Genomic DNA, 15,271 nt, shown 5'->3' on the forward strand with positions numbered 1-15,271 from the left:
TACAAATCTTCAAGAGTTACTACCCTTGTTAAACATATAGCAATTGCAATTTGAAACATTACTACTATTGCATATAAATAATATATTAATGGAAATGCATCATGAACATTTTAGTACGCTTTCGTAAGACTATCTTGACAATGTCAAGCTATCACAAACTGTGTCTAATACCTTGACATAATTAGACATTTTTCTTGTAAATCTAAATGCCAAGATTTGATTGGATTGTATGCTAGCAAATACAGCCAATCCGAGCCCTCGTAAGACTTTTCTCTAGCATACAATCCAATCAAATCAATGCATTCTGTAACACAAGAAAGATGGCTATTGCAGTCAAGGCATGAGACAAAGTTTGTAATAGCTTAGCATTGTGAAGATGTCATAAGACAGCCATCTTATCAACAAATAATATTAACAATATTTATATTACAATTAACAATATAAAAATAAACAGCGTAATCAACAAACAACACTCTTTATACAGCTCTCCCTGCCAAAATATCATATCCATAAGGAGCATAATTAGTGTGAATATGACATTTTGGCATACATAGCCACCTTCAATTAATAAGCCCACTGTTGACCTTCAATTCTGCCAAAATTACAAATTGTATAAGGGATACATAGAGCAATAATTTGATATTTTGGTGAGAAAATTTGCATTTTGTTGAACACACCTACACTTTATGGAGCTTTAGCTTACAACTCTGCCAAAATATCATTTGAATAAGGGTAATAATGAGCCATAAATTGATATTTTGGTAAGAAAAGTTGTAATATGTGATGTTTGTTAAATACGCTTCTAGTAACAATCTATCAGCAACAAGTAGATTTTTTCTCTGTAGAGCTGGCTGAATTTCGACCGTCCAGTAATATCTTATCATTATCACGGTCGTTTTCACCTAGCTTCATAGCTTTATCTTTCTCTAATATCTAAAAGAATAAATGAATGAATAGAATAACTAAGGTATGAATGAATGAAAAAAAGAAAGAAAGAAAGAATGAATGAATGAATGAATGAATGAATGAATGAATGTGGACTTACACAAAGAAAACTACTTACTTTAGTGACTAAGAATCGTGAAGCTTCGTCAATGTTGATATTTTCTTTAGCTGATGTTTCATACCACCCAATAAAACCTTTTTCTTTACAAAACTCATCCATTTGGGCTGAATTATTCACTAAACCTTCTTTAGCTTGATCACACTGGAAGGAAGGAACAAATGAACGAATAAATGAATGAACGAATAGATGAATGAACGAATAGATGAATGAATGAATAAATGAACAAAAAACAAACAAACAAACAAATAAAATACTTACTTTATTTGCTAAGAGAACACAAGGAACTGGAGTCCCATCTGGTAGCTGAACTTTACTGTCCAGGTCATTCTTCCACTTGGAGACAGCATCAAATGTGGATGCCCTGGTCACGTCAAACACCACAAAGGCCCCGACAGCCTCTTTATAATACACTCGGGTCATGTTACCAAACCTTTCTTGACCTGTAATACAGATTGATCTTGGATATAGATTGACCCACAAAACAGATTGATCCATAACTTTGCATCATTATAAAGTGAAAGTAACTTTGACCTGCTGGTTCAAGGGTTTAAAGTCTAAACCACCCTCTCTGCCCTAGAGGACTCCATATTAAACAAAAGAACTTACCTGCTATGTCCCATAACTGAAGTCTAATTAAGGTATCTGAGTCCCAATTTAACACTTTTAATGCAAAGTCTACGCCAATCTTTACATAGGGTTAAGGATATCAATTAGTTGATTGAACACTGGGAGAAATATTTAAGTCACAATTCCTTTTTAATAAAGCTGACAGTTATTTAAATTTTCTTTTGCTGCAGATTTCACTATAGCAGTGACTAAATGTAAGCTTGCAAATGGCCCACACAACCCCTTTAATAGAGGTCAAGGGGTCATTAATTAAAGGATACAGTAGCTCTGTAATGTTGGGAGAAAAATTGATGTACATAGCGCTTGATGATACTTGTTTTACCAGTTCCCAGTTCACCAATTACTAATATCTTATAAAGATGTTCTTTTTTCTCTCCTCCACCAGCCTGAAAATAAATTTACCAACATTAGAGCTGTGCACATAGGCAATTTATAGGGCTTCAATCAAGCATATATTAGCTCCATTTGTAGCTTCCTCTTCATCCAGTAGTGTCATTAGAAGCTTCAATTATCCTAGTAGCTTAATTTAAGCATAATAAGTTTCATTGTGGCATATATAGCTTTCTTCGAGCTCAATTAGCTTCCTTCTAGCTCTTAATTAGCTTCATTTTAAGCTCAGGTAGCTTCATCTAGCTCAATAGGTTTCTGTGTCCAGAATGGTTACCTGACAATCTGGACAAGAGCAGTATTGTTTCCAATCTGCTTGTCCTAGATACTTTAATATTGAATCAGACATAAACATTTCATTGAAAATTACATTATTTTATATCCATGTTCCTTTTTTAATATAAGTTATGTTCTTTATATCACATGCTATGTTCCTTATATCACATGTTATGTTTCTTATATCACGTAATGTTCCTTTTAATACAAGTTTATACTTTTTAGTATGTTCCTTTTAATATAAGGTTTTGTTCCTATTTTAGTACAAGTTATGTTCCTTTTAATATAAGATTTTGTTCCTATTTTAGGACAAGCTATGTTCCTTTATTATTCCTTTTTACTATTAAGTTTGAATCATTTTAATGTTCCTCTTAATGTGCCATGTTCTTTTTATAATCCTTAATATGTTCTTTTATCTATATGATGTTCTTTTTTATACTGCTACACATGCTCGCTCCACTGAACAAACTGTATCACCTCTTTTTCCACACGACTTATGCAGACTTTAATACTCGTCAAAAAAAAATTTAACAACATCAGTCACAAGACATTTGAAGAAAAAAAAACCTTTAACAATTATTCAGAAAAAAAGAGACAGTTACATAAGCTATGTAAACAAGCTATAAAACTTCTATGACTGAATACACATAATCTTGTACTATCCCCTAGTTTAACCCTTTTAATGCACTTTATCTTTATATTTATCTTGGTTGTAAGCCATAACAACACATGCCAACAATGTTAAAAAGGAACACAGATTGCTACTGTGCTTTACCAGCTGATAGAGCACAATTTCAGCTTTCAGCAATACTCATCAAATTTAAAACCTTATCTGTTGAATTGTACAGATACTTCAGTTTACATTTTGAAAAGTGATAAGGATAGCTTAAATTGTGCTTCCATCACCATTTTAGAAAAAATTTTCTGATTCCTAACCCATTGCAGGATGAGTTTCTTTTCATAATTCCTTCTAGTGATAGCTTCATTTAAAATATCTGGATAGAACATAGTCACAAACTTCACTCTTCTGGCAAAGGCTATTCTCCAACCTTTACATCACCAGAGATTCATTTAACAGGTGGATAACCATTGTCACATGAACTTTCCTTATGAATTATCAGTTCTCTTTACCAGACCACCCACAGAAGTATTCTATCTAGCAAACAACCACTGTCAAATCAAATTTGTCAAGTTCTAAGGTTTTGGCACACAAACTATTCTAATGGAATATGTGTCCTCATGTGCAGAACACCTCAAGGCAATTCTTTTGGCGGAGTCTATTTTCCACATTAACACATTCTATTTTTTATCAAGGTCATGTCAGAATTTAAAACATTTTAAATAAATCTAAGAAAGCAAAAAACACTTGTCCAATTCTTAATGTTTCCGTGATGAATATATTAATATTTGAAACATTTAAAATATGCTCTGTGAAAATATAATAATAATTAATTTTTACTGACATGCATTTCCACAAGATGTCAGTTTTTGATATGCCAGTATAGTTGAAAAATTAACACTGCACAAAAAACATGGCATAATTATGTCAAGTAACATGTGTCATGTTCTAGACTAATTTTTCAAGTTGACAGTTAACTTTTGCTCTTTTGATATGTTTTTTGCCTCAACTTTGATGTCTGATTCACCTATTTACAGTCATCTAAAGGTATCTTGTCCCCAATTCATTTATTTTACCAGCTGATAGAGCTTCATTTCAGCAACCTGGATCACTTTTCAGTTTTATAATTTGACATCAAATTCTTCTACAATTTATACAAATTAACTTTGATTTTGAAAATTCAGCTTTATCACCTAGTAAAGCAAGATGAATATAAGACTTCACAAAAGCTTAACCACATCTAGGAAGCACTTTGAATCTTTCCATGAGAAGGTAACACACGCGGCACTAGTAAAACAAACTGAAATGCACCAAGAAAACCTTAACACCTCAAAACTTCAAATGTGATATCTACTCTTATCACTAACCAAGCATTTTTAAAGAATGTAACCTTAGCCCTTTCTCATCTGTATTCAATTAATAATTTTTATTCACAGACAGTTTCACCTTGGAGGTGTCCAACTTGTCAAGTTCAAAAGCATGACCTTAAATATTTACTTATGAATATTATTTGCTTAGATTTTGAAAACTGAAATGTGAACGAACTCAGAAAGTATCTTGTTCTCTACAAAATCTAGATTTAATTTTCTCAATTGAAAAATAGAATGTTATAAGAACCACTAAGAAATACTAAAGGTAGCATATGTTATTGCTTTATTCAGGTTAAAAATTCAAAATTTGAAGGTCAAGGCATAGGCAGTTTTTCATATCTTAGAAATCTGTAGTAAAAACTCAAATTCTAAGTCTTTTGACTACTGAAAACGTGACATATTGTTGCAAACTTTTAAAGCTATCTTAAGATCAAAAATTGCTGGTAACAAATTAAGGTTGGAAAAACACTATACCATTTAGAAAATAATGTTGATACAGAATGATTAAAAACTGGAGAGACAGTTTTAAAAAGCCTTAAATCAGCCCCTTTTAGTGAAAAAAAACCAGAAAAAGTTCCCATATTAATGAAATAAATTTAGTCAAGCGCTGAGTTGGAAATAATAATTTCTCTCTGAAAAATATGATAATTATATTATGGTAATGACATTGAAGATGTCAACTTGATATGTCAACCAGACATTGACATCTTGACATCAAAGTGCACTTTCCCTTGAAATTATAACAAATTGATATAACCATTTTGACAGCTCATTATAAAAAATGGAGAAGATAAGTTAGATTGATTATCATTTTTCAATCTATTTTTAATACTACTTATTAAGATGTTAGCTTTTGATACCAATTTAACTAATTCAGTCTAATTTTTCTACAGTTTATATATGGCTAATGCATCAGAATAGAATATGCTAAGAGAGGTAGGCAATGAAGGAAATTTTACTAGAACATTTGGTATGTCAGCTCCCCTTTCACATGCATCTTTGAAATGGAAAATCTTTGAGGAAATACCAAAATACTCTCTGCTAAATTGACCAAGGAACCACAAAATTTCTAGACCAATCATCAAGTCCCTTTGCGCCAATATTAACAATAATTCCCACAAGCCCTACCTACCTCTTCAGCATCAGCAAATAATCCAGAACTGGTACTAGCTTCTGGTAGTGAAGGTCTTCTATGGACTGGCTGCTTCACAAAAGAATCATTATGCTCACAACGTTGGCTATTAGATAATGATATCTTTGCTGCATTGTCCATTTTTGGGGTATCAGTAATGTCAGATGCATCACTCATTTGTGGTTCCAATCGTGGAAACTCTTCCATATTTGTGATAAATTATATTCCAAAAAGTTAAAATATTTAATGTCTAAACCACAACACGAGTTAAGAACAAATTAAATAACTGTCCTCCACTTGAAAAACTCGTTCAAAATGTCAACAAGGGGGGTCAGGAATTATTTTCGCATTGTTGGCAAATTTATTCACAAACTCACAAACTTGCAAAACTCAGCAACTTTCAGAATTTGACAGGTTTAAACTTTAAACAAGTTAGTCTCTTTCCATTCATCAACTATTATCTGTTTATTTTTACAAGTACACTCGCACTACCAAAAATATAACTCATATTAAGCCATGCAGTCATCTAGGAAAAATTAAGATTATGAGTAACACTTTTTAAAAGGAGAACTTAACATCATGTTCTTCTGCAATTCAAATAGAATTGAGAACTGATAAAAATGATAAAAAAAATTTTTTACAACACAAAAAAAAACTGCCATCAAAATAAGAAATATTTCCAAAACAGTATTTTTTTCAGACCAAAATACAAACATATACAGAGACAATGAAAAAAAAAAACCCTTTTCCAATATTGCTGGTGAATTGAGCTTTCAAATCAATCCAATTTAAGCTTCACATGACAAAAACATCCTCTTCCAAAATAATTATATCAAACCACAAGTTACAAATTTCTAGAAGACGGATGCAACTAATTCAACCTATAAAAAACTTGATAATTTGTCAGTTAGAAACATGTAAACATTTAAAAAGATAAATTATTTTTATGCGGAATGCTGCGTCAGGTCACAAGATTTATCTTCTATCTTTTAGTCTACCTTACATAATGAATTATAAAACAGAATTTAAGAGACCCCTTGTCGAATAATGAAAACACCTATTAGAATATTTTAAGGCCAATAGGACAAATGCAGAGATGATGCCAATAAAACTAGAGTAGGTCAATAGATCTAAATTAGTTCCAGACCAATAGAACCTAAATAGACAAAGGCCAATAGAATCGAAGGATTAAAAAGCAAGTAGAACCAAAATAGGTCAATAGAATAAATTTGCAAACACGCCATTAGAGCTCTTCAAAAAGCGAGCAGGTCAATAGAATTGACTTGCCTACATTCCATTAGAGCCCATCAAAAAGAGAGCAGGTCAATCAATCTAAATCACTTACAGGTCAATAGAACTTAATGACAATAGATCTGTGATATACCAGGCCAATAGAACTATGGGTCAATAGACCTTGTCATGCCTATTGGAAACTAACCAAGCAAAAGAATCTATTTTGATGTTTATAAGGCAACACTACAGGTTTTACCCACAGACCAAAAAAATAACCAATTGGTAGACATGCTTCACAAACCAAAAAGAAAATTGTCTATCAAGCTAAACCTATTAAAAAAAATAAAAAAAACTTAAAAAATAAGAGTGCATTAACCCTTTTAGCTAAGAACTGAAGAGTGCACATCAAAAAATCTAATTTTTAAACATACATAAAGAAGTCCTACAGTGAATTTCTAGTAAAGCAATGCATGTTCACCATCCGAAACACTTGATCCCACTCTGTAACAAAATATGTTGACCTCAACAATGTCATAAGATGGTAAACAACAGCAAAAAGTGTCTATAGAGTGCAGAATCCAATAGCAGACAAATAAAAACAAAGACAACCATGGAAGAAAAAATTGGCCAATCGCCTTTTTTTTGTGGGGTCCACATACTAAAATTAAAGAGACCAAACTTTGTCATGCTTCGTTCATAGAGAGTTCACAAGAAACATAATTGAATACACTATAAACGAATTAAGCGTTGCCACTAGCCTCTTCATATTAACACTTCCCAAGACCACAGTCAATGTGGTTTACACATGAAATTCATTGCCCTCTAGAGAGTTCACAAAAAACTTGGCTTAGCACCGTCAAAAATCAAAATGAAACTTGTCCAATGACTTATTTGTGAGGTCCACATACCTAATTTTAGAGTCCCACACTTTGCCATCCTTCACTTGTAGAGAGTTCACAAGACAAATACGTTTTCAATCCTTCAAAATTTGCACAATAAAATATTTGAACACATTGTTTACACTAGTCAATACTTGAATTGTACACTATTAATCCTTAACTTTCAGAGAGTTCACGAGCCAAATAAAATTCTTTTAATCAGTCATCTATTCATCAAAATCTTTACAACTTTTTTCCTATTATTTTTTATTCATTAAAGTTTTTAACGATAATTATGAATGAACAAATTTGGGGTTTTTTTGAGCCCCATTATCTTGAGCTCGTTAAAATTCATAAACAATCAAATTAATATCACTCATTTCACTCCATTGAAGACATCATCCTAAATCTCATTATAAAATTGATAAGGGATACCAAGTGTGATGTTAAATATTAATATTTGGCTAGATAACCTGGGTTAACAAGACATCCCATAGTTTATATAGACAACATCTTCAACATTTTCTAACACTTTAAGTATACTAATAATAAAGAGACTATTTATCAGCTACATCAAAAAATAGAAATTCACTTGCTAAAAAAAATTAGATGCAAGCCTGGGGCTTTTTCATCAAAAAGATCTTAACTTACGATTATAGTATCTAAAATCTGATTGGTTAAGTTTATCAATGCACTTAGATCAACCAATCAGAACCCTCTCTGATGCAAAAGGCATTCAGTTAGTCGTTCAGATGACACTAAACTGAAATGCCTGTATTGGCCATTGCTTTCGTAACATCGTTTTAATGCAACCTTTACTCATTAAAAGAAAGTCAAAATGGCTACACACTCGAGAAAAAAACTAGCGCAGAGAAGGGAAAAAATCCTCTACACATATGAAAAATGAATGATCTCTTCCAATGGCTGCTAACAACAGTGAAAATGGAGAGAGAAAAAACACAATACACGAACTGACAGTGCAAATAGTCAATGTGTAATAACAAGAAAATTAAATATCACAATAAACCTTACACGAGAGAAAATAGACATAATAACTGATTATATAAAGACAAAGGTGTGAATTTAATAGTTACAATGAATCATCAACCACAATAAGAGTTTCTTTATAAAACAGAGTAAAAATTCTGGTGTAATTTCCTAGAAATCACATGATAATGAGAAATGTCAAGTGACATAATTATGTTCATTCCTAGAGAATTCATGAAGTCATGAATTCACCCATATATGATGCTAACAAATGTGTTAAAGGGAACAGTCGGCATTTTCAGGCATTAATTTGGGTCTTTATTGTTCTTTAATAATCTTAAGAAATACTAAAACACATGAAAATCGCATAATCCCTTCAAATATACCTCAAACTAGAAATTTCACTGTCTATTTCTATATATGGCATAGTCTCAACTGTCAAACGTGAATAATTATGGATACACATGGATTTAAAGGCTCAAATTTTGATGATGAGCTATGAACACTGAAACTAAGGTATGATTGGTCGAATGGATAGTGAAGGTGCTTCTCTAAAACTGTGATTCTAGTTTATATAATAAGAGTTATGGCAAGTTTCCACTTCAGTGTTCCTGCAGTAAAATTAGATTAGAATTTCCTTTCGTTATTTTCTTTTTTTTGGTCTCAATTGTAATCTAAGAAGATTCATACCAAGGTTGTGTGCATTTGACTTTTATTTCAATCAATCACAGCGTGTCATGCAGAATCTGTTACTCAATATCTGCTTTGAATTATGGGATAGTCAAACCCAAAGTAGACCTATATGACTCTAGAAATTATGAAACTGCCCATACCCACTTGTAAAAGTGATTCTGATTGGTTGCTATAATTAGCTTCTGGAATCTTTAAAGAGTTACCTTTTCCTTGTTGCCAGATCCAGCTATCCATTTTAAAATATCTTTTTCCAAAGTGTTTAAACCACTTCTATCAACAGATCTTACTGGTTGTTTTCTAAACGTGACCTCATGAAGTTCTGAATGCTCAAATAAACTCATTTTTACTCAAAAACTTGCCACTAAATTCAGGCTTTTAGGAATTTTCAAAATTACACAATTTTGCTTCAAAATGGTAGAAAACATCTAAAAATGCGTAGGATAACCATTAATTATTTTACAAAATCAATGACTACTTTAATAGGCCATACAAATAATTAGTTTTTCCATTAATTATTGGGTAATTATTCACGTTAGCTTATTCATTTTTAATTGATTTTTTCTGACATATTTCATTAGGAGTGGGGGAGTGGGAGAGGGGAATTTACCTGCTGCTCTATCGCCTTCCGATTTTCCATCTTCTTTCTCTCCTCCTTTGTAGAGAGTTTATGTTCGTATTCTAAATAACTCATGATATCAGTCTCAACGATCAAACAAGATGAAGAATCCAACATTCACAAAATTTCGAAAATTTACTTATGGTATGTTTATGACTCTATAATTTTATCTCTACTCTACTTCCATTTTCAATCAGAACAATAATGAAGAGTAATTTTACTGAAACATTGCATTCTCAACAACATGTAGGCACCATAAAATCAACACCACAAGTTGGTGGCAAAAATTCATATGTGAAGGCAAACTAAAATCCAAACTTCAAAGATCTAAAATCAATTTTTTTAAATCCATAACCTTCAGTATACCACTAAACACTAATGTTCAATCATTAGGTACAACCTTTGAGATCTAAAACCCAAAATATCTATTATCACTTTTGACAATATGAGCCTGACAGTCAATTAATATAGATGCTCCGCCCACAAGCAAGCGTCATTAATTAAGTCAGTCATTAATTAATATGCAAATTTAATCATTGAATATCATTAACAATATATTTCTGATATCAGCAATTAAAATACACACAACAGAAGGTTCTAATACCCTTATCTTACTAGACAGCGACTATTAGTGATCTTACACTATAGCTTAGTCAGTAGCGAGTTCTAGTCATATCCTAGCAATTAGGTGTAATGAGTGCCCCTGCTGTGCTTCCGAAAATCGCCCGCTGTGGCTATCACCACTTAATACCAATCAGATAATATACTAGGTCATCGAAAAATATGAGACAATGAGAGAAATAATCCCCCAAAATTACAAACTCTAAACCTAAACATTATGAATTACACAAGATCATTACCATTTGTTTTTGATGTTTGTATTTTGGGATGTTGACAGACTAACTAAAGGGAAACAACTACCTTTATAAACAAGGATAAAATATATTAAAAAGTTTTATCTTTCTGATTATAATCTATTTAGTACCCTAACTTATCAATCTGATTAAATGACATTACAAATTTTGTTTCCTCTTTTTCTGTGGACAACTTAATTCCCATTTTGATATACCATACAAATTAATTCATATGGTGTTGTTTGAAACACATAGGCTGTGATGTCTTGGCTAATGTTTTCGGTTGTTGCTTTTAACTAGATCCTTCCTAAACAGTGACATTAACAAAAGCATTAATATCACAGCTCTTACACAAAGAACTCAATTATTTACCCTGCTGAGTAGACCTTTGTATTCCACCACAAAATTTCATAGGGTTTCAAATTCAAGGAAGGGAATTTCTTGAAGCATATAACCTAGAAACTATTCAGGCTTTGTACTGTTTCTGTACTGTACTAAAGATTATTTTGGCCATTGGATTGGTGGACTTGGGTCACTTGGGAAAGAAAAGTTGTTGCAGGAAGTCTTGAATTGTCAAGGAAACTGACCAAACTTGAATGGAAAATTCCTTAGTTTAGCATTGACAACTATTCAGACTACAAATTGAATCATTCAAGAAAGGGGTGGTAGAGTCGGACATTGTTTTTACCCGAAATTTTCATTTATTCTTACCATTTTTTCTCCAATAATTCACTACCCTTTCGTTCGTCACATGACAAAGTAAATAAATATCGTAAAAAGGTATGCTTCAATATTTACGACATCTAACAATTTTTTTTTTAGTACATTTTCTTCCTTTTGACAAAAGCGTTATTCACTTTTGGGACCCAAAAATATTGAGAAGGGTTGATATTTTCCTTATTCTTATTTTTTGAAAAAAAAATAAATCGTCGCAAAATATCGTAAACTGGGTTTATGGTGGTCATTTCGTACCCTCAATGTCTCAATACAGGCGCAATTTGATTGGCTTAGAAGGCAAATACGAGGATTTCATTGGCTAAACTTTCCCGCCTTGAATTTCCCTCTCTTCGTCACAGTACGAAAGGACTTAATGTGTTGGACGATTCGACACAAAGAGTTCGCTCCCTGCAATAATCATAATAAAAGACACTATTCAAAGATCAGCAGGAACTACAGGAATTGTGTGGTATTTCTGGAACCTTCAACGTTGATAAACGGAAGACACGGTGCTAAAGTTGGTAAGATTTCATAGAGTTTTTCATTATATTTAGAGTAAATATATTTATGATACCAAATAAGCTGATATACGTCTTTAGAGTACCGAATATTAAACAAAGACTACCGAACACTGATAGGCCTAAATTAAATATTGAAAATGGCAAATTTTTCTTGCTAGGACTCTATATTGAGAATAATTTCACGAATTTTAGTGCAATTAAAGATATGAGTAGCTTGATGTTTTAACTGAGAAAATTTTATGTCCCTATTGGCCTAAACCATGCAGTGTGCAATGAGGAAAATTTTCTAGGGCAGTGATATTTACATCTCTAATGTAAAATACCACTGTCAACGGATCTGTAACATGCACAGCCTGTAGCCCACTAATGTCCCTGTGCATAACACTATAAACAGTAGGCCTAGCGGTAATAAAGATAAGCTTAATACACTGTTTCATGTGTTATATAGCACGTATTAGCATGGACAATGAGGGAAACTTTTCCAAGACAGTAGACCTCTTTCAAAGGATCTGTAACGTGCACAGCCTGTAGCACTCAGATGTCCCTGTGTATTTAACACCAAAAACAGTAATATCAGATGAGCTTAAAACACTGATTCATGTGTTATATAGCGCGTGTTAAGTGTATTTGATATTGGTTCAGTCTCCGGCTGTGTTAACACATAGAGTTATAAAAGATAGCAGTTGGAGAGATTAGAAATCTAAATTGAGATTATATTGGCTGATGAACAGAAATTCTTTAATACACCAGAGAATTACATTGCCTATATCTTCGTTTTATATAGTAATGTATTGTATAATCTTTGTGTTAGCCTAATATTCATGGTATGTTATGTTTTTTGAAAAGGGATATTTTGCTTTATGTTTTTTCTGTGGGTTACTTTACTCCTTCTCAATGATCTACGGAAATTCTCCTTAATGCATTGATCTTTTTTCCCATGCGATCAGTGTTAAATTCGGAGAGGTTAGGTTTCATGTATCCGAGAATAAATAACTACAATCCCTATCCATTATCATAAGAATTTCTTCTTTGAATTATGTTCAGTTTTCAGCTAAATTTTGACCCAATAGTATCAACAGTTATAAAAGGGTCTATTATCAAGGGTGAACTGTTAGCTAACTCAAAAACCTCTGAGGAATAAAGATGTCTTCCTGGTATGATTCCATTGTTTTAGAACAATAGTCTGAAACCATCTTTATTTCCAGTTCTCTTAAGAAATGGAAACAATACAATTTTTCATGCAGACGTATCATTATTCTAATTTTAGATATTTGTTCGTGTTCAAGTGAGTTTCCTTGAACCAATATTTGTTCGATGTACTCATTTGAAAAGAATTCACAATGAAATTGTAGTTTTGTTAAGTTGAAATAATTTTCTGAGGAAAATGATATTAGCTATGTGAATTTATTGTTGAGAATCCACGTAGCAGAGTGTCATCAAGAATTAAGTTTGCAATAAGTCATATATTAAAAGGATAACCCAAATTTTCCTACAGTCTGTCCCATTGAGGGTTGTTTATGTAAAAACGCACTAAAATTTGCCTTGTCATTTGAACTCAATGTCTGTTTGATTGAAGAGAGTTTAAATACCGAATTCTGATAAAATCTATCGAGATAGAAATAGGTGATCAATCAAACAGTACAGTTAATAACATTATTATATTAAATATATTATTGATTAGAATTTGATTAAATATGATTTAAAGAGACTTTCTCTGTAGATTTTCAGCTCTTGTATTTGTGACAGGGAAACTTTTAGCTCCTAATTTTATCGATTAACTGTAAGAAAAAGTTTGGGTCATATGAGACCATAGCGCTTTAATTGAATCTTTCTATTTCAGATGTCTCTGGTTTGAAAGTGAAGGTTCAAGTTTTATGGAAAAGGTGAGTGCTTCATTCTTCTTCCTTTTCAAATGGCCATTTTGTGTTTGACGGTTGAATAAATTGTGTTTTACTTTGTTCCAAGACAAGCAATTGAATGTAATGAGTTTGAGAAAGCTATAAAAAGATAATTTAATCAAAAAAAACAGTTGGAGAAATTGTTATTATAAGAAGTGAGACAAATTGAACTAGATATCTTGTAGAATATAACTTGGGTAACAATACTGCTTATATACTTTAATATTGACCTATGATGGATTAATTATGAAGAACATGAAAGGCTGGTATTTATCAGGTGGAATTATCCTGGAAGTGGAAGTCTGCTTTATTGATTCTGCTAGTAATATTGATTCCTGGAGATCAAAGGAGGGATTGGTTCTTTGAATTCTAGTCAGTTATCTAATTTGGTTTCTAAACAGTAAACTTGTAGACTCTCTAAAATAAACTTTGTTTCTTGATGGTAGACAAGCCTTTTAATTTCTACTTTTTAGTCAGTCATCTACAAATGGTGGTCAGTGATTCTAATCTCTGTCAGCTTGTGAAAGTCTGATGGCCTCGAATAAGTCATCTTCGCTCCTTATTCCCATCAATCCAGCTATAAACGGGTATGGATAATCCAGGAAAGATCAATGCCGAGAGGCTTGGCCAAGGACCAGCTGGTAGAAAGGAATCTTAGTGTCCCTAACTTGTTATCCTTGTAAAATATAGTTGTTACATGGGGACTCTCTTAAATAAACTATGTATACTTCAGGCCAGACTATATCGAGTGGCCTACTGTGAAGTAATTGAAGTTGTCAGCACTAATTTAGGCTAATTTTACCCCTAGGTAGTGTCAATTGACATTTCACTTTGTAATTCCATCAAAGAATAGCTAGCACTAGACATTGTATAAATGTTAATAGGTTTTTCCTATGAAAGTTAGACTGATGTTACAAGATCTATTAATCTTCAAAGGGAACCTTAGTATGTTGTAATCCAAAAGTTGGTAAAGAAAAGACTGAAGTTTGCTTGGGGTTTGAAATTTGAGCTGTTATTTCAGAACTCCTTATAAGTCTTTGTTGAAAGTAGTCTTTATATGTGTATCAGGGACACTTAGAGCTTCTATTGACATCATTCTGATTTTTTCTTATGGCTAAATTACATTTTGAGAGACTGAATTGAAAGCTTGTTGGATCCAAGACCTAAAATATCACTGTATCACTTCTCAGAATGTAAATCCTACATTGTGTGCAATTCAATTAAAACCTTCTTCGTTGAAATAGTGATATACATAGTTGAAAGTGATCCCTGTCAGATGGTAAATCAAAAGCCTAGACTGCTATTTCTATTTATGCTTGATATTGCCTAGAGGTAAGCAGCAATGCATGCATATATCTCATTGTCATGCAACCGTGTAAAATGACAACTAATCTCTG

At 32.3% G+C, this 15,271-nt stretch overlaps 1 protein-coding gene across 1 annotated transcript; it reads right to left on the reverse strand.

Moving 5' to 3' along the window:
• Positions 1-780: 780 nt before the first annotated feature.
• LOTGIDRAFT_171871 (hypothetical protein) lies at positions 781-11,476 on the reverse strand. Its single transcript, XM_009048444.1, has 6 exons — positions 11,450-11,476; positions 1,954-2,079; positions 1,673-1,751; positions 1,325-1,506; positions 1,064-1,207; positions 781-933 (listed from the first exon to the last, which is right to left on the reverse strand). Exons 1-6 carry the CDS (start codon positions 11,450-11,452, stop codon positions 817-819), a joined length of 651 nt encoding a protein of 216 aa, XP_009046692.1. The 5' UTR covers positions 11,453-11,476; the 3' UTR covers positions 781-816.
• Between the last annotated feature and the right edge of the window lie 3,795 nt (positions 11,477-15,271).

Source organism: Lottia gigantea (assembly GCF_000327385.1).
Source record: "Lottia gigantea unplaced genomic scaffold LOTGIsca_121, whole genome shotgun sequence".
NCBI classification, from domain to species: Eukaryota; Metazoa; Mollusca; class Gastropoda; family Lottiidae; genus Lottia; species Lottia gigantea.

Bases quoted from the DNA above. Each gene is read 5' to 3' on its own strand.
- LOTGIDRAFT_171871 (XM_009048444.1), bottom strand. The intron at 1,752-1,953 runs GTATCCTTTAAT...CCCTATGTAAAG, and splicing joins CCCAACATTACAGAGCTACT to ATTGGCGTAGACTTTGCATT. The intron at 934-1,063 runs GTAAGTAGTTTT...TTATTCTTTTAG, and splicing joins CACGATTCTTAGTCACTAAA to ATATTAGAGAAAGATAAAGC.